Raw genomic sequence first — 20,753 nt, 5'->3', positions numbered from 1 at the left:
ACTTTTGAACTCATTTTATGAGGCCAGCATTACACTGATAGCAAAACCAGTCAAGGACACCACAAAAAAAAAAAAAGAAGAAGAAGAAAATTACAGGCCAGTATCCCTGATCAACATAGATGCCGAAATCCTCAACAAAATATTAGCAAACCAAATTAAACAATACAACAATTAAAAGGATCATATACCACAATCAAGTGAAATTTATTCCAGAGATGCACAGATGAGGTTTACATCTACAAATCAATCAATATGATACATCACATTAATAAAATAAAGGATAAAAATCATATGATCATTTCAATAGATGCAGAAAAGGTATTTGACATAATTCAACATCCATTTATGATAAAAACTCTTAACAAAGTGGGTATATAGAGGGAATGTATTGCAACATAATAAAGGTCATACATGAGAAGCCCACAGCTAACATCATGCTCAGTTGTGAAAAGCTGGAAGTTCTTCCTTTAAGATTAGAAACAAAACAAGGATGCCCACTTTTGCCACTTTTATTCAACATAGCATTGGAAATCCTAGCCAGAGCAATTAGACCAGAAAAAGAAATGAAAGGCATCCGAATTGCAAAGGAAGTAGTAAAAACTCACTATTTGCAGACAAATAAATGTATATGTGTGTATGTATATTTATACTTTATATTTATAAAAAAAAACTCTAAAGACTCCACCAAAAACTGTTAGAGCTAATAAATTCAGGAAAGTCACTGGGTACATAGTCAACATTCAGAAATCTGTTGCATAACTATATACTAACAACCAACTATCAGAAAGAGAATTTAAGGAAACACTCCCATTTATAATTGCATCAAAATGAATAAAATACTTAGGAATAAATTTAACTGAGGAGATGGAAGACCTATACTCTGAAAAGTATGTCATTGATGAAAGAGATTGAAGATACAAATAAATGTGAAATTATTCTATGCTCATGGATTGGAAGAATTAATATTGTTAAAATGTCCATATTACCCAAAGCAATATACTGATTCACTGCAATCCTCATCAAAATCCCAATGCTATTTTTCAAAGAAATAGAAGAAACAATCCTAAAATTTGTATGGAACCACAAAAGATTCTGAATAGCCAAAGCAATCTTTTTTTTTTTTTAAGATTTTATTTATTTATTTGTCAGAGAGAGAGAGACACAGTGAGAGAGGGAACACAAGTAGGGCGAGTGGGAGAGGAGAGGCAGGCTTCCCACAGAGAAGGGAGCTGGATGCAGGGCTCGATCCCAGGACCCGGGGATCATGACCTGAGCTGAAGGCAGACGCTTAATGACTGAGCCACCCAGGCACCCCTAGCCAAAGCAATCTTGAGAAAGAACGACAACACTGGAGGTATCATACTCCCTAATTTCAAACAATATTATACAACTATCTATAGTAATCAAAATAATATGGTATTGGCATTAAAACAAACACACAGATCAATGCAATAGAATAGAGAGCCCTGAAATAAACCCACACAAATATAATCAGTTTATGACAAAGGAAGCAAGAATATACAATGGGGAAAGCGCAGTTGCTTTAATAAATGTGTTGGGAAAAGTTACAGCCACAGGCAAAAGAATGAAACTAGACTACTATCTTATACTATACACAAAAATGAACTCAAAATAGATTAAAGATTTAAATGTAAGACCTGAAACCCTAAAACTCCTAGAAGAAAACAGGCAGTAAGCTCCTTGACATTGGTCTTGGCAGTGTTTTTCTGGATGTGTCTCCAGATACAAAGGCAATAAAAGCATAATAAACAAGTTTGGCTACATCAAACTAATCTGCACAGCCAGGGAAGTTGCCAAGTGAAAAGACAACCTATTGAATGGGAGAAAATATTTGCAAATCATATGTCGATAAGGAGTTAATATCCAAAATATGCAAAGAACTCATACAGTCATTAAAAATGAAACAAAGAATCCAATTAAAAATGGGTAGAGAAGCTGAATAGACATTTTTCCAAAGAATGCATACTAAGGGCCAACAGGTATTTGACATGACTAATCATCAGGGAAATGCAAATCAAAACCACAATGAGATATCACTTTACACTTGCTAAAATGGCTATTATCAAAAAGACAAGTTTTAGCAAGTGTTGGCAAAGATGGTGAGAAATGGGAACCCTTGTGTACTGTTGGTGAGAATGTAAATTAGTACAGCCACTATGAAAAATAGCATGGAGGATCCTAAAAAAATTAAAAAAGAACTATCATATGATCCATCAGTTCAACTTCTGGATATTTATCTAAAGAAAATGAGAACACCAACTTGAAAAGATATACACATCCCCATATACATTGTACTATATTTACAGTAGTCAAGATGTGGAAGCAACCTAAGTGTCCATTGGTAATATGAATGGATAAAGAAAATGTGGGATATATATATACAAGGGGGTTTTACTGAGCCATATAAAAGAATGAAATCTTGCCATTTGTGACAACATGGATGGACCTTGAGGGCATTATGCTAAGTGAAATAAGTTAGAAAAAGACCAATACCATATGATCTGATTTATATGTGGAATCTAAAAATAAATAAATAGACAAAAAATTGTAAAGAATGAGCTAATAGATACAGAGAACAAAGTTGTGGTTGCCAGATATGGGGGTGGAATATTGGAGGGTGGGTGAAATGGGTGAAGAGGGTTAAAAAGTACAGACTTAGCTATAAACTAAATAAGTCATCAGATGTAATGTACAGCATAGTGACTATAGTTAATACCGTATTGTATATTGAAAGTTGCTAAGAGAGTAAAAAAAAAAAGTTTTTATCACAAGAACCAAAAATTTTATAACTATGTATGGTGATGGATGTTAAATAGATTTATTGTAGTGATCATTTTATAATATATATAAATATCAAATTGTGTTGTATACCTGAAACTAATGTTATATGTCAATTTTATCTTAATAAAAAAAGAATTTATCAAAGGTTGACATTTGAACAAATGTAGATATTTGTGGCTTAAGTCTATTCAAGTCCTATCAAGCTTTTGCTTTGTAAATAGAATTTTCCTTTCTCAGAGTGATTTACAAGATTTCTGGCCAGTTTGTTGATGTTCTGAGTACACTCTTCTTATTTTTTATTTCTTCTTGCTTACCTTTTTGGAAGCTTGTTGTTTTCTCTGAAAGTGTATGAATGATAAAAACTTAGATAAAACTTAAACTAGCAAATTGTAGTCCTTTTCAGAAGCCCTGGTGAAATATTTACTTTCTTTATACAATTTAGAATAGGGCCATAGAGTGGTGAGAACTGTAGTGGGGAACCAAGTGCTAGTTGAAATTAAGAGATTAGGGTTGTTTGTAGAACTTAACATACTTTATCATAAATCACCAGGAGCTTGTTTATTGCCTTTCAAGTTTACCATTAGCAGACTATTGGAATTTTCTTCTTGTTTTTCATTTTGATATATAAATGTCATTGGTTCATGAATAACAAGAAGAATTATGATAGTTTATTCAAAGCTTTTCTGTGTAAATATCTAAGATGGAACCAGTTCAATCCAGAATTTAATTGTATACCTATTATGTGTGTAAAAATGTGCTAGATGTTATACGCAAACAATGAATCATGGAACACTACATCAAAAACTAATGATGTAATGTATGGTGATTAACATAACATAATAAAATTTTTAAAAAATGTGCTAGATGTTTGATTTATAAGGGTTCGGACCAAAATACATATATTCCCAGCCCAGTGGGATGTAAGGAGAAAAGGAATTAGTTGAAAAAGCTTTTGCCATAATGCAGAATCATTTGAGTCACAAATAGATGATCTTATTCACCTAGACAAGCACAAGCACTAAATGGAGAAGGAGGTATTCAGTAGATGATGTTGAACACTGACACTTTGTTGGAGAGGTCATGATCCTCATGAGCAAAGCAGTGGACACTGATAGATTTAGAGTTACAGCATGTTCTCATTGTTATTGGGGAAAACTTGTTTTAACTTGTGAAAGTGGGTATGAATTCTAAGGCTCTATTAGAAGGAAACATAATGCAAAAGTTCACTGAGCAAAAGTGGTTACATATGAATTGTCTCTAACTCCAAAGGAATGTTCAGTGTAGCTGAAGAGTCAAGACATGCATATGTGAAACCGTTATTGATTTGACAGAATAAGAACCTTCCCTACATTCTTAGCATAAGCTTTCTTTGTCCTAGGAGGCTTCATGGAGGATATGGGATTTGAGATGTTCACTGAAGAATTGCTAGACTTATTCATGTTAAGATTAAATTTACTTTTTGCAGTAGAACCTACTGTAACTATTGTTTGACATAATTATTGTAAGCAGTGAATTTCATTTGTAGCGTACTAGGGATAACAATCACAGGTTCAAATCAGACTGTTTGGATCCAAATGCAGACACCACAACTTATTAGTTGCAACACTGTAAAACGGGATAGTGTATTTCTTAACCAAATTGTTAAGGATTAATGAAATAATACATTTACATATTTTAGAAATAGCATGAACTCTGGAGTCTGACAGACTTAGTTCAAATTCTAATTCTGCTGCTTGCTAGAGCCATTAAGCACTTGAGTTCTCCAAGATTCAGTTTTCTCATTTATAAACAGAGATGATCAAGCCTAACTCAAAGAGCTGTTGTGATGATTAAACAAAGCCTTTTCAAGTTAAATTTCTACAAGTGATTAAACAAAGCATATTATGTAAAGCACTCAGCAGAGTGCCTGACATATAATAAAAGCTCTATAAATAATGGTATGTTGTTATACAATCTAAGTCATGTAGAGACTCCGTTTTATCTTCTTATTCGTGGTTTTAGGGTGAACCTGGTCTGCCCGGATACCCAGGAAACCCTGGAATCAAAGGTTCTAGGGGAGATACTGGTTTGCCTGGATTACCAGGGACCCCTGGAGCAAAAGGACAGCCAGGCCTTCCTGGATTCCCTGGTAATATTCCTTTTCTTAAATGCTTCCTTCTCTCCTTCCTATCTACTCTAACCCAAACCACAGAGCAACTTATTTGGCAGACTGCTATTCTGTTTCCCAATGAGATACTGATGAGCAACATAATGTTGAACCAGCTCTTTAACTTTGCTTTGCCCAAATTTCTTTCTGTATAAAATGGGAATGAGTATTACCAACTCAGCGGGACAATATCCTCTGGGCAAAAACTGGTAGAGCATTTTTCATTCTTTGACTGCTAACCACAAGTCAATTAAGAGGCCTTACTATTTTTGTAGGTGATAATATACACTACCAGATCTTAGCCTGCCGCTGCTTCTCTTAGAAAAGTTGTGCTCCCGCACACAGTTGGGTGGTGGCTTTTGGTAGGACAACTGTTCATTTCTTTTATATGACAAGGACTGAGTCGTGCAAGCAAAGGGACTTAGCATTATAGTCAAGTAGGTAGCCTGAACTACACTGTTATACTATCTGCTCTGTTTATGCTAGTATTTACTTTGCCCGTTTGTTTGTCTTTTGGATCGCACAATGGCATGGATAGAGTGGGCCTTTGGTTATCTTTTCCTTAACGTTTTATTGAAGTATAATGTAGAGTAAAATGTACAAGACTATAGATGAGTTTTTACCCGTATATATATATATATATATATACATGTACCCACCACACATATCAAGATATAAAATAGTTCCCTTGCCCCATAAAGTTTTACCCATGCCCCTTCACAGTGAAACCACACCCCCCCAAGGTAACACTACTATTACCATCAAGTAATTTCACCTGTTTTTGAAATTCATATAAATGGAATCATACAGTATATATCCTTCTGTCTGGCTTCTTTCACTCATGCCTGTAAGATTCATTTGTCTTGTTGCATGTGTCAGTAGTTTTTTTTTTTTTATAATTACTCTGTAGTAGTCCATTGAAGAAATACATAATAGTCAATAATCCATTCACCTGTTGATGGACTTCTGGGTTGTTTCCAGTTTGAGACTATTTAAAAAAGATGCTATTAACATTCTTTGACATGTCTTTTGGTGGACATACATACTCATTTCTCTTAAACAATAACTTGATAGTAGAATTACTGAATCATAGAGTAGGTATACGTTTAACTTTAGTAGATGGTGCCAGTTTTCCAAAGTGGTTTTATAAATTACAGTCTCACATGCAATCTGTGAAATGTTCCTGATGGCTTGTCGTGATTATATTGTGGTTAGTACTTTGTATTGTTAAATGTCCAATTGCCCATGTCCTTGCCTCATTTGGTATTGTCAGCCTTTTTAATTTTAGCTGTTCTGGTGGGTACATAGAAGTGTCTCATTGAAGTGTTAATTTACATTTTTAAATGAATAACAATATTAAACACCTTTCCATATTCTTATTGGCCATTTGGATAGCATCTTTTTGAAATGCCTGCTCCATGTTTCTTTGCTCACATTTGTTGGATTGTTTACCCTTTTTTCTTATTGATTCAGAGCAGTTTTTTATATATTCTGGACATGAGTCCTTGTCAGATACATGTATGACAAATATGTCCTTTCTGTCTCAAATTTGCCTTTCATTCCTAATGCTGTTGTGTGATGCCATTTTCTTAATACTGTTGTGTGATGAACAAAAGTTGATAATTTTTTTTCAAAAGTTAATTTTAATAAAGTCCAGTTTATTAATTTTCTTTCATAGTATGTGTTTTTTGTGTCCTATTATAAAATATTTGACTACTCAAGTTTATGGAAATATTCTTCTATTTTGTCTGTAATGTTTAATGTTTAAGCTTTTATATTTAGGTTTATGATTTGTTCGAATAAAAATATTTTTATGGTGTGAAGTAGGGGTCAAGGTTCATTTTCTTTTCAAACAGATATTCAATTGCTCCACACTGGTTTTTTTTTTTCCTTTTAAAGAACCTGGGATCTTCTGTTCTGCTCATCAAAAGACATCATTATGGAAATGAACAGGGAAGCCACAGACTTGCAAAACATGTATCTGACAAATGACTGATATCTGGGATATATAAAGAACTTATACAATTCAATAATAAGATATACAATCCACTTTTTTTAAATGGGGAAAACTATGAACAGACGTTTCACAAAAGAAGGTATATGGATGGCCAATAAGTACATGAAAAGGTGATCAGTATTATTAGCCATCAAAGAAATGCAAATTAAAACCACAATGAAGTAGCACTACATTCCTACCAGAATGGTTATTATTAAAACAACTGATATCACCATATGTTGTACAAGGATCTGAAGCAACTGGAATTCTGAAACATTGTTGCAAGTGTCAGTTGGTTTGGCAGGTTTTTTCTTTTTAATAAGATGCACCATATGCCTACTCTGACTCAGCAGTTCCATTCCTATCTAGGTATTTATCCAAGATAAATTAAGACATATATCCACAAAAATACTGGTGCAGAAATATTCATAGCAGTGTTACTCATAATAGCTAAAAACTGGAAGTAGAACAGATCTCCGTAAATAGAATAGATATTCATAATACCTAAAACCTGACAATGACCCAAATGTCCGACAATAGATGAATGGATTTAAAAAAATGGTATATCCATACAGTGGAATCCTACCAGTTCTACCAATGTAATATTGTGGTGATTATTTTTATTATGAATATATAATAATGCCAGCCTCTGGATAAATCACTTTAAAACTTAAAATTATTCTTAAAAATATTGAGCAAATACTAGCATCTTCCTTGTTTTTCCCCCTATTCTTCACTGTTTCTATGCTAACGCTATAAATTGTAGGTTTGAGTTGTAACTCTTAAAGCAATGCAGTTTTTCTTCTATTACTAAATTGAACTCTTTATTCTAGGAACCCCAGGACTTCCTGGAGCAAAAGGTATTAATGGTCCTCCTGGGAACCCTGGCCTTCCAGGAGAACCTGGTCCTGTAGGTAAGCATGAAACCTAAGGATTAGTTGTAAAACTAAGGCTCATATTCATTTTGGGAAAGTCAAATCATTTCTGGGAGCTGTGAACAGTTTTAAGACAAGGAAACATGGTGATCATTCACTTCTACTTGTTAGGTACAAAGTAAGCAACTCTTTTTTTTTTTTTTTAAGTGAACAACTCTTAATAAAAGTTACTTAAAATTATTACTTTGGGGGGCACCTGGGTGGCTCAGTCGTTAAGCGTCTGCCTTCGGCTCAGGTCATGATCTCAGGGTCCTGGGATCGAGCCCCGCATCGGGCTCCCTGCTCAGCAGGAAGCCTGCTTCTCCCTCCCCCACTCTCCCTGCTTGTGTTCCCTCGCTCGCTGTCTCTCTCTCTGTCAAATAAAAAAAAAAAAAAAAATTATTACTTTGGAACCTTATTTGGGGGGGCTCTTTCCAGGGAGAGTTATTTCAAATATCCTACAATTAGTGGAAGCTCTGTTGTTTTTCAGAATGGCAAAGTGTAGCACTGTTGTTTACTGAGTTCTAAAGCAAGTCACTTCTCTGGCCCCACATATGAGGCCTATAATAGCACCCCATTCCACCCCCACACCTTACTCTCCTTGATATTCTAAAGCTAGATTAAAATGAGAAACTGGAAGTTTTTGGATACTGAGTGAATGATAAAGTTCTTCCTTATTAGCCTTTATTCCTTCTGTGCTTCTTTTTCACAAGATTTCGTCATTTGAAGGAGTGTCTCAGGGGTACTTTGTGTCATTTGGATAGAACTATTTGAAGCTAGTATGGAGAGAATGGGGAATATGGAAGGAAAGGGAATTGGGAGGATAGGTATAACCTGCTGTACCCTGTGCTTTAGGTGGTGGAGGTCGTCCTGGGCCACCAGGGCCTCCAGGTGAAAAAGGCAACCCAGGTCAAGATGGTATTCCTGGACCAGCTGGACAGAAGGGTGAACCAGGTGCTATATTTTTTCATTGTTCCTAATTTTCTAATTTCTTCCTTGTCTTCTTTAACTTTTGCCCTTTTTCACCCACAATGAAATTATATCTTCTTTGTTAACCTCTAAGCTGCTATACACTTTCCCCTTCCTAAGTACCTTCTTGCACTCTACTGAGAATATTACTTCACGTTTATCAGTCAGGTTGCCTCGTTCTTATAAAAAACTCCATATCCTTTCTTGCCCAGTTTTTCATGTGAAGAAGTTACCCAGCTGTTTTTATCCTTTCTGGATGACCTCGTTTCACTATGCAATCTATATTCCATTTATAGATCTGTATGTATATATATATTTAACACTTATCACAAGTAGAATATGTTTTTATAGTTTTCTCATGTTTGAATTGTGGTTCCATGTTGGAAATAAATCTCCTGCATGTTTCAGTAAAAAACTGAATGAGCCAAAATAATTTGTCCTTGTTTCATTTATTATTATCTATTTGAGAGTTTGGATTTATGCTCTGACAGGTCAGCCGGGCTTTGGAATCCCAGGACCCCCTGGACTCCCAGGACTTTCTGGTAAACTTTCATAAAACATACTAGATCAGTCCATATAAAGAGAATGTGCTCCAGTACATTTATTTTTCCATCTTCACCACTTACTGTTATAAAATGCACATACAACCCCAGAAAACTCAAAGCTAAAGTTGTATCTTAAAGCAGTTCTTAATTAACAATTTAGTAGAAAGAGTTGTGCTATATAAAAATGCATTCTTAAGGAAATTTACATATAAATATCCCTTTGTTAATTTCATAAGTAACTGCTGAGGGAATGATAAAGAAAGCAAAATTGTAGAAAGAGGTAGATTTCACTAAATTTTTTAAGTCTTTCAGCTGGAAAAAAAAATACTCTTTTCTCCCCATGGAAACAAAACCAAGGTAATGTAAGGAAACTCTTTAGAGATATGTACCAATAACAAAAATGGAAAACTTCATATTAATATACATCTTGCATTTTGGGTGGGTATGTGCTCATATACATCTACATGCCCTCACTTGTTCTTACTTTTCATTGTAAGCACCAAAGCGTTAATTGAATGACTGATTGTGTGTACAGATGTGCCTGTTTATGTTCTGAAGTGACCATTAGCTATTCTATGGAAGTTTTTTTCAAACTACAGACATACCTCCTAGAAATTCCTATATCCTTCCCATGATCCCAATGTCAAAATTACTACTTTAATGTGCCACTATTACATCGCTTTCAGGTATGTTGGTGGTATAGAAAAAAATGTTGAGAATAGTTTGTCTGGGTTGGGATTCTAAATCTTGAATAGAATTGTCTTCAGGGACGTACAGCAACAACTGAAGATCAATATCTTCATTAGCCTCAAAATATTTCTTTAAGGAATTTCCCCCAGCCATCTCTAACCTGTTCATGCCAATACTTTAAACCTTTCTATTTTTTTTCGATTTTTATTTTCTCGCAGCTACTGATCATGTGATCTTTGCTCCGTGTCCTAATACAAAGGGTATCTTTCAGGATCCAAGCTATTATTGTTTTTATATTTCTGTACATACTCTAATAAATATTTCTGTAAGCAGTTGAATATATTTCATAAAACGAATGGGTTTTTTGGACGGGTGAGGAATTTGGTGGGAGACAAAAATGATCCTAGCAAATCCCATCACTTTTTCTAGTAAGAATGAATAGATTTAGCCTTATAGGCAAGCCTAATACAGGCAGTATCTAATTTGTTTCCTAATGTCACTTTGCTTTCATAGGTCAAAAGGGTGATGGAGGATTACCTGGCATTCCAGGAAACCCTGGCCTTCCTGGTCCAAAGGGAGAACCAGGCTTTCAGGGTTTCCCTGGTGTGCAGGGTCCCCCAGGCCCTCCTGGTTCTCCAGGTCCAGCTCTGGAAGGCCCTAAAGGCAACCCTGGGCCCCAGGGTCCTCCTGGGAGACCAGGTATGTACATGAGTGGTAGGGGAATGGTCTGTTTATTCATTAATTCATTTCATTTTGCTGGCAGGTTATTCAGTTTTTAGGACTTAGGACTCTATGAGAACTTCTTACAAGTAAATAGCCTGGTTTATACCTAGCTCCATCCATTTCTGTGGCATCTAATAATTCTTTTCAGTAACGCCTTTCATCATTTACTTAAAGTTGAACTAAAACAAACCAACTTGGAGGAAAAAAGGAAATAGTGGATTTATTAGTCTTTAATAAAAACATAAAACTATACTGATAACCTGGCAGCAAAATGCCATCTGCATTTTTAATGTGAGCTTCTCAGCATGTCATCACAGAAATCATTTTAGTGATCACCCCATAGATGCTTGTGGTCCATACCAAAGTGTTGCTATGGTTCTCTCATATGATCAGCAAATGTCACCAAGCACAATAAAAAAATTTTTATCTTCTCTAGGAACTAGGCAATCAAATTTATCTTCAGCATCACAGCATGATTAAATTGAATAGCGATCTCTTCATACCAGCTTCATGTCTGTACCTCATTTGGCTTGTGTTAACTGCTCTTATAGTCTCAAATTTGCATCCAATGTTCGCTTTTCATTTTGTGTATGTGCTGTGTCACTTCATTTTGCTGTTTGTAAATGCTTGTTTTCATCTGGGATTAATGTTGCTGAGCCCAACCACTGGTGACAGATTATTAACAGATTTTTGGGACTTGATATTCATGTTTTATATTTTGAGAAAGTAAAAACTTGGCCTTCATTGATTTAAAATAATAAGAGAAATCTAAGGTTAAAGAAACAAAACAGTTGTCCTTTTAGCCTTTGAAAGTCTCTGACTCATTTTTTAAATGTATTTAAAAATAAAAATCTCCATTTAGATTACCATAAACCCTGAAGTGATTGGAGTTAATTTTAATAAGATATGCTCTGAAAACATGAATCAAATGGGGTCACATACTTTGTTCAGAGGATCATTTCAAAACCAGATTTTATCTGATCTGACTTGACTGTTTATAGAGGGTGTTCAGAGTTTTACCTTGTTTTACTATTGAAGAAAACCAGTGAAAATCACCTCAGCCATATTAACTCTTGCATGTGAAGAATTGACACCAATGTCTTGCTTGGTTATGCATGCAATAATTACAAAGTAAACCAAACTATTATCATTTGTTATGTTTTAATCAGCACTCTGATTATTTGTTTTTTACTGGTAATGGAGCTCACTGTGGAACATTTTTGTGAAATGTGTCAATGTAAAGACATTAGTCACAAAGGTGCTTTTAAAAAATTACTGTTTCTAAATAGTACGAAGAATACCTTCCTCATGAGTAGTTTGTGACATTTCAGTTTGTTCATAAACTGCAAATTAAAATGGAGTTTTAAACCCAATTGATCTTAGAATTAGTTGTTTTTGAGCTCATGGTAACGATTATTATAAAAATGGTTTTTTTGCCCTTCAAAATATGTCACATGTGCTGTCTTTATTTTAGTGCTGATGCTAAGTGGTAATAATTTGGTTTATCTACAGGTGCATGAATATGAACTTCCAGAGTATTCTTTTATTGAATTAAAGTTTAACTTGAAAGAAGTTAGTGTAATGCTTTAGTTTCTTGATATTGCTAACAATTTTGATATTTTTCCTTTTTGTTAATGATGACATTGGGCCTTGGTGAACTTTGATCCCTATCCAGGTCCTCCAGGTTAGCTCCTTAACTCCAAAGTAGTAACTGCATGAACTTTGAAACTTTTCTTAAATTTTTATATATATTTATATGTATGTGTGTATATATAGTTATACATATATACATGTATATGTATACATATATGTATATGTGTGTATAAGTATATAATTCTATATATAATTCCTCTCTCTCCATATATATGTGTGTGTATATATATATATATATATATATATATATACCTCTACCTAATATTTTCAAGTGCTTGAATGTATTTTAAGAGCATATATGCCAATTCAGTTCTTACATGTTGGTCTGTCTCTGAAAACTGAAAGAATTGTAAGAGTCCAATGTTTCTATCTATTGGAATAACCCAAAATTACCTAGTTAGGAAAACTAACATTTTAAAATTAATATATTTTTTGTAATTTTTAGTCAAAAATTTATAGTACCCAAAAGTGTGTTGTATAATATTTTACCTTTACCTTCAGAGTAATTTCTTATTTTTATTTTATATCTATTAATGTAAATGAAATCAAACTATCCTTCAAAAAGGCATTCTTTTTTTAACTTTTTATTTAAATTCCAGTTAGTTAACATACAGTGTAAATTAGTTTCAATTACAATTTAGTGATTCAACACTTACAAACAATATCCAGTGCTCATCACAAGAAATGTACTCCTTAATCCCCATCACCTGTTTCACGAACCATCAGTTTGTTCTCTATAATTAAGAGTCTCTTTCTTGGTTTGTCTCTTTCTGTCTTTTTTTCCCTAGGCTCATTTGTTTTATTTCTTAAATTCCACATATGAGAGAAGTCATATGGTATTTGTCTTTCTCTCACTGACTTATTTCCCTTAGCATAATACCCTCTAGTTCCATCCATGTTGTTGCCAATGGCAAGATTTCATTCTTTTTTATGGCTCAGTAATATTCCATTATATATATATATATATATATATATATATATATATATATATAACATTTTCTTTATCCACTCATCATTCTATGGACATTTGGGCTCTTTTCATAATCTGGCTACTATAGATAATGTAGATAAAATACTATAAACATCAGGGTGCGTGTATTCCTTCGAATTAGTATTTTTGTATTCTTTGGGTAAATACCTAGTAGTGCAATTGCTGAATCATAGGGTAGTTCTGGTTTTAACTTTTGAGGAATCTCCATACCATTTTCCACAGTGGCTGCACCAGTTTGCATTCCCACCAACAGTGCAGGAGGGTTCCCCTTTCTCCAAATCCTTGAGAAGGCATTCTTTTTAAAACAATAATATGTATTATCAGATCCTGCAAATATGCAATTCTTGACTTGCCACAACTCTTGTAATTTTTCAAACCATCCCATTTTCACATTTTGGGTTGTCACAAAGTTTTAAATTCTCCTGCTATGAAAATGAACTAATAGGTATAGAGTAAAAAAATTCCATACAACCAACACAGATTAGAAGCCTCTTACTCTTATTTGAATCATACACATAAAAACATTACACACTGAAGAATAGTTATTGGGAGCTGTCCAATGGAAAATTGCTGCTTCACAGTGAGAGATGTTAACCTAACTAGGAGTAAAAGGAACCACAAATATCTGATTGTGTTTATTATTTCAAGATAAATAGACCTTTTTAAATTTCTAAGGAGGAACTAAAATGGGGAAAAAGTGTATTCCTGAGTTCTGACTATTGGAAATGGCAGGAAATTTTATGAATTAAAAATTTGTAATTTCTCAAGATTCTTTTTAGGAAGCCATCTATCTGAACAGGTTCCCTAGTTACCTATTCCTACTTACTACATCACTCCTTCCACAAACCCATAATTTCATAGAGCTATAGAGTATCTGATCTAGAAGTGACCTAAGTTTTACACTTTTCAGAGATATTACTCACCAGACACTTGTTAAAGATGGCAAGACACTTTTTATTTAAGACTATTGCAGTAGGGGAGAGACAGTTGCAATACAGGAAAGAAACTGAGCTCAGCTGAATACAAGGATAAATGGGGATTTATAGTCAACCAGCAGAGTGAGGGAGTCAGTAGATGAAAAGTTACTAACATGAAACATCAAGGGTAGGTAGATTCTTGCTAAACTGGCCTAATAGAATTCTTGCTAGTCAGGCCAAAGACTTAGACATCAAGGTTGGGGGATAAGGCACTTGATCAGATATCAACAGTGGGGGGACTCTCCGTAAACTGACTTGCTCAAGGATTCTTGCTAAAACTAGACTTCAGCATACCAAGAACAGGGCCGAAGAATGAGGCCTAGTTGAGAAGAAGGGTCAGGGCAGCCGGTCTAAAGTTTAGTCAAGGGGAGAATCTTCATCACATATGAGAAAACTGAGGTCCAAAGATGTTAAGCTTGCTCAAGTTCATACTGTTAGTCACTGGCATAGTTGGGAATCTGACTTAGGGCTTCCCAGTGCTCTGTTGTCTGTTTTACTAGTAACATATATCATCCTCTGACAAAGGCAGTTGTATGGCTCAGTGCTTATGATCTGGCTTCTTATTCTAGTTATAAATATAATAAGTGAAAGGGGCGCCTGGGTGGCTCAGTCGGTTGGGCGTCTGCCTTTGGCTGAGGTCATGATCCCAGGGTCCTGGGATCGAGTCCCGCATCGGGCTCCCTGCTTGGCGGGGAGCCTGCTTCTCCCTCTCCCTCTGCCTGCCTCTGTGCCTGCTTGTTCTCTCTCTCTTTCTATGTCAAATAAATAAATAAAATCTTTAAAAAAATATATAATAAGTGATGAAGTAAAGCTGCTTTTGCCATTTTAGGAGACTCTTAGTTACAGCAGACTGGACCTTGCCTCCACTCTCTTGTTTTCTGTTACCTCATAAGTTCCACCAATCCTTATTAACTGCTTCTTGTGTTTTTCCTAAATGGATGTCATCAAAAAGATTAAGACAAATGCATACTATTTAACTATCACCATGATAAAGAGAAAACTTAGGGTATACTTTGAAGTAATTTTGAGTACTCCCCTTTCTGACTTGCATAGAAGTCTGGTGCCTTGATCACTTCCCGATTTCGGTGTTGGCTAGAAGATTGCTTTCTTCCCTGGCACTAGATTATATTCAAAGAAACGGGGAAGTAGCCACATCACTTTAAAACCAACTTGACATCTTATTTACCAGATGTACTCTAAATTACATAGTTTTTGGAACCTGGTATCTACAGTGTTCTCTTCTTTGCAACAGTTGAAGACTACAACTTTAAGTGGAAACTGGATTTAAAATTGATGTTATATGCAACTGATGAATCATTGAACACTACATTGGAAACTAATGATGTACTATATGTTGACTAATTAAATTTAAATAAAATAAAATTTGCCAATCAATTCATCAGCTTATCTTTAGTTATTACCACTTATGTACAAGACTTTAGGTATTTTTATTTTATTTTTTTCAGTTAAACTTTGTTAGGTCATTTGAGAAATAATGGATCAAGCACTTCATGTACAAAATTGACTTGGCATATAATTCATTAAAATTTTATCTCTTAGAAATAAAGATCTTAGAAGTTTTGCTATGATATGATCTGAAGTTTTCTTTGTTAGTTACTCAGACTGAAATACATATTTCAGTGACATTTTTCTAAGCATTCTTGTTATTGGACCTTCTATATAGCAAATACATATATAAAATGTCTTTACTCAAATTCAGAATTATCTTAGGTAGGAATTCTATTTTATTTAAATAATTGTGTGGCCAGACTCAAACTGTCATCTTGAGTCAGTTTGTTGTATGTGGTTTAGAAACCTTTTAAACAAACAGAAGCTGATTTTTAGCCTTTTGAATTTCAAATTATCAAATGCTTTAAAAGTTTATTACCTGGAAGTAATAATAATGTTTTATATTTATGTGACATGCCACCATTTACATCATATAATGTACTTTTATTAAGAGCTCCTTGAAGGCAGAGTTTTGGTATAGCTAATCTTTGTGTACCCTGTAGCACCTTGCACATGGCAGATATCAGGTCTATATTTTTAAAATGGAATTTGACCTTTAAAACAACTCTGCGAGGGAGGTTAGGGCAGATAACACTGTTCCTATAATGTGGGTGAGAAAACAAGCTCAGAGACTGAATTGTCCACAGTCCCATAGATGTAAATAGTAGAACCAACAACAGACCCTAGGTCTTCTAATTCCTAGGATTCAGTGCTCTAGCACAATTTATTCTCTCTGCTAAGCTCAGTGTTTATAAATCATAGCAAGACTTCTAAGGAAAGGAAATTGTGTTTATAGTTGATTAACATTAACCAAGAGTTGTCCTATTTATAGGCTTTTTATCTTTTTATTTAATGATCCTTTTTTTAATAGTTAATAGCCTGATTTAATATGTGCATTGAAAAATAATAAAGTAAATGTGATATTTTCTGTGTTTTGGGGTAGGATATTGCATGTCAAAATATTTTTAATGTACCCCTTCACTGATGGTCTTCACATTTTTGGAAAATTTGGCTCTTTATTTTAACATTCAGTGGTGAACAAATACATATGGGCTCTTTCTCTTTAAATAACTTGTTATAAGTAATAATTCACAGAAGAAAGCTTCTTGATGAATTATGAAAAAAATCAGAATGTGGCTTCATAGAATGATTTTCAAAGAAGGCAAATAGAAGTACAGTTGGTAATAGCCATTGTGTACTTATATTTTAATTTCTCTAGTCACCTGTGATCTTTGTATTTTTGTCTAATGAGGCCTTTAAAGTTAACTGTACCTCTTTGAGGTGGTCTGAACATATCAAGAAATTTGCACCTTGAGTTTTTACTAAAGGAAGGCAGAGGCCAAGATACATGTAAGCATTTCTCTAAAATTATCCCTTTGTGAAGGGAATGGAAGGCAATCAGTGAAATGGTACTGCCTTACCAACTTTAATGTTTGAGATGCTAACTTTCAGAAAGCCACAGTAGCAGTGTTAACATGATATCTTTAGTAGAGTTTTCCATTTTTTGGATTAATGAAAGCGAGCAGCTTATTTCCTATAATAAGCTCTATTTGAAAATGTTTGGCTGTCTACACTTCTGTATGGTTCTGTTTGCATACTGATTACGCTGTAGATATGAGAAATGCTGGCAAAGAGGATTATTGTTTAACTTGTGCTATAATGTGAACCACTTCTAACTCATAATCTTATTTTGTACTGTGTGATGTCTGATACTGCTAACATCGATCTTTGGGCTTTGGTGAACTCTGATCTTCCCAGGTTTTCAAGGTTAGACTCTTCACTGGTCAATTCTTTTCTTTTTTTTTTTTTTTAAATGTTTTGTATGTATGATAAGAGAAATGCACTTTTTTTTTTTGCTGTAACTCAGAAGTCATTGAAGAGGGCTGTTATCCTCAAATACTACCTGCTCTGGTATTTAACATATTGGTAAAGGTAATGTGACTTGTTTATAATCAAGTTTGAAATGACATTAGGTCTTTGTAGCTTCATAATAGGTAATCCATATGTGAAGACATGTTGATTCTTAAATGGATATACACTTGTTATTTTTAAGACTGCATTAAGATTTTTAGGTAGGCATCTGGCCTATTTGTAACCTCTGCATGTTGATTTTTGTTGCATAACATTGCTCTGATATGTGTTTATGTGGCTATTTTAAAAAATGGAAGAGGGTTAATATTGAGTACTATTAAAAATAAAATGTATATGTCCCTTATGTCATTAGCAAGTCATTAATTTAAATTTGAGGGACTCCACAATGGAAGGTCTGAATTAATAACATGTAAATTTCCCAATATTTTCTTTTAATTGCAGAAATAACAATGCCCATAACATGCCTAATTTTTTTTTCAAATATTCTGATAACTTTTCAGACCGGGGAAGAGGATCATAAAAGATTCCTTTTTTTCCCCATCTTAATCTTACTTCCTCATTGTTAGGCTGATTAACAGATAGTTTATTTTTTTTCCCCAATAAGATGATTTACTACCTGATTTCTAGTCCAAATTATACATTATAGATGAAACTAATAATTGTGCTTAGAAAACCCTATCTAGGGGTGTGAGCTCAGCAGTTGTTCTTGTTTGTTTATTTTAGTGCAAAATACTCCAACCCTTTCTTTATGATTGGGAAGAGAATTTCTAAGTGTGTCTGTCTGGTTGCTGGCCTTGGGTGACTATATAATTTAAACTGTTTAAAGATAAAACAATTGTTATATGGTTGTGGACATGCTTCCTCTTTCTCATGTGCCAGATAGAATAGTGTTATATTATGAAATCACATAGAAATAGCTGAAAGATTTAAAATGGACTCATATTTTAAAGGTATGTTCTTACTTCCAGTTTTACTAATAATGAAGGTAATAGTAGTAGTAACAATTTTTAAAAACCTCTTACAAAGTTCTTACTATGTACCAGGTACTGTGTTAAGTAATTTATACATATTATCTTATTTAATCCTTGGATCAACCTGGTGAAGTATGTACTATTCTTATTTCCATTTTAAAGAGGAGGAGATTGAGGCCAAAGAGATTAATAAATTTCCTAAGGTCTAACAGCTAATAATTATTGGAGCTGGGATTCCAACCCAGCATTCCAGCTCCAGAGTCCAGCATTCTTAATCCATATGCCATGCTGCCTTGTTAGCATTCTTAATCCATATGCCATGCTGCCTTGTTAGCATGTAGTCATTGATTCTGGGTAGAGTATTGGAAGGGAACTAAAGTCTGAATTTTATCTCAGATCAGAAAGATGACCCTTTGTCCATAGGTAAACATGAACTCAAGTATTCTAAATTCATTTGCCTATAATATTTCCTTCAAAAGTAATCACTACATACCTTCCTTTTTTGTTGAAACCAATGAAAAACTAAGGTTACCAAAGAAGAAAATGTGTAAGTGCTAACTGTTGCTTGTTCATCATTTAGTGCTTCATAATTAGTTTCTTAAGGCAGAACTCGTTGGTCTTAGCTTCAGCCACTGCTTAGCAAGCAAGTAACAGCTATTTCCCATCTAGCGACCAAAGGTGTGGCCACTGATAAGATCTTGTTGGTTGTTTAATGGACCTGATATCTTTATTTAGAATGAAAAGTTAAAAACATAGTATAAGGAAAAGAACTTAGCAAAATCCTATTTTAAATAATTTTATTTATTCACCAGACATATGCAGAATTTTTCTTCAGAAATATTTAAAATGCAAAGAATATGAAAACATGTTTAAAATAAATTCAAAAGTACTATATTGAATTAATAAATTTCTGACACTAAAATATTACCATTTATTAGTAAGCATGTCCCTAAAATGAAATTAAACAGTTTAAGTAACTATCTTAATTGCATAGTAATAGAAGCTGAATAAAACTACTTACAAATACTACTTACAAAATAACTACTTATAAGTAAAGCAATCTGGGGCACCTGAGTGGCTCAGTCGTTAAGTATCTGCCTTCGGCTCAGGTCATGATCCCAGGGTCTTGGGATTGAGCCCCACATCGGGCTCCCTGCTCCGTGGGAAGCCTGCTTCTCCCTTTCCCACTCCCCCTGCTTGTGTTCCCTCTCTTGCTGTGTCTCTCTCTGTCAAATAAATAAATAAAATATTTTTAAAAAATAAAGCCATCTACTGTTAATCACAATGAGACAAATGGCTTGAATCCCTGATTGCCCTACAGTAGTGATGCTTAAAGTGTGGTCTGGAACCAGCAGCTTTAGTTAGAGGGCACTTATTAGAATGCACATTTGTGGGCCCCCCCCCCCGCCTTTCTGAATCCAAAACTCTGGGGGTGAGCCCAGGAATCTGTTTTAACAAACTCTCCAGGGGATTCTGATGTATGCTTCAGTTTGAGAACAGTGCCCTATGTATGGTGTTTGTTTCTTTTCACTTAAGTGAAACACTTAGGGATTACAGAAGCAGTCTTTATTTTTATGTCTTGAGTCCTGTCTTCAAATATGAGCTTATGAGATTTAATGTTTAATAAAATGCAAACTAAAAAGGACTGCAGACCAGTGTTGATAACAAAAAGAACCCAGCCCAATTTATATTAGAAAGAGAGTTAGCATAGGTCTGTATGTTTTGACATAGTCTTGATTTTATCCTGCAAACTAATAGGATTTAGAAGACTGGTATTTTAGAAGCCTGGCTTTTATACTACTCTTATGCTATACTGAAATATGGCCATTTGTTGTGCATTGTCAAGGTCTACCAGGTCCAGAAGGTCCCCGGGGTCTCCCTGGAAATGGAGGTATTAAAGGAGAGAGAGGAAACCCAGGCCAACCTGGGCAACCTGGTTTGCCTGGTTTGAAAGGAGATCAAGGACCACCAGGACTCCAGGTACGAAATGAGAGT

General features: G+C 34.5%; 1 protein-coding gene across 5 annotated transcripts in view; it reads left to right on the top strand.

Moving 5' to 3' along the window:
* Positions 1–20,753, top strand: part of COL4A5 (collagen type IV alpha 5 chain) — a 229,982-nt gene that overhangs the window by 191,671 nt on the left and 17,558 nt on the right. For 2 of the 5 annotated variants that reach the window (XM_027609389.1, XM_035725358.1), the window contains 8 exons: positions 4,804–4,930; positions 7,778–7,858; positions 8,714–8,812; positions 9,319–9,369; positions 10,576–10,761; positions 12,461–12,469; positions 17,674–17,682; positions 20,605–20,738. In XM_027609389.1, coding sequence (XP_027465190.1) covers positions 4,804–4,930; positions 7,778–7,858; positions 8,714–8,812; positions 9,319–9,369; positions 10,576–10,761; positions 12,461–12,469; positions 17,674–17,682; positions 20,605–20,738 — 696 coding nt within the window. The remainder of the gene's footprint in view (positions 1–4,803; positions 4,931–7,777; positions 7,859–8,713; positions 8,813–9,318; positions 9,370–10,575; positions 10,762–12,460; positions 12,470–17,673; positions 17,683–20,604; positions 20,739–20,753) is intronic. The other 3 variants (XM_027609390.2, XM_027609391.2, XM_027609392.2) reach the window with 3 other exon arrangements.

This window comes from Zalophus californianus, chromosome X, assembly GCF_009762305.2.
Source record: "Zalophus californianus isolate mZalCal1 chromosome X, mZalCal1.pri.v2, whole genome shotgun sequence".
NCBI classification, from domain to species: domain Eukaryota; kingdom Metazoa; phylum Chordata; class Mammalia; order Carnivora; family Otariidae; genus Zalophus; species Zalophus californianus.
This window is presented reverse-complemented; position numbering and strand designations above follow the sequence as displayed.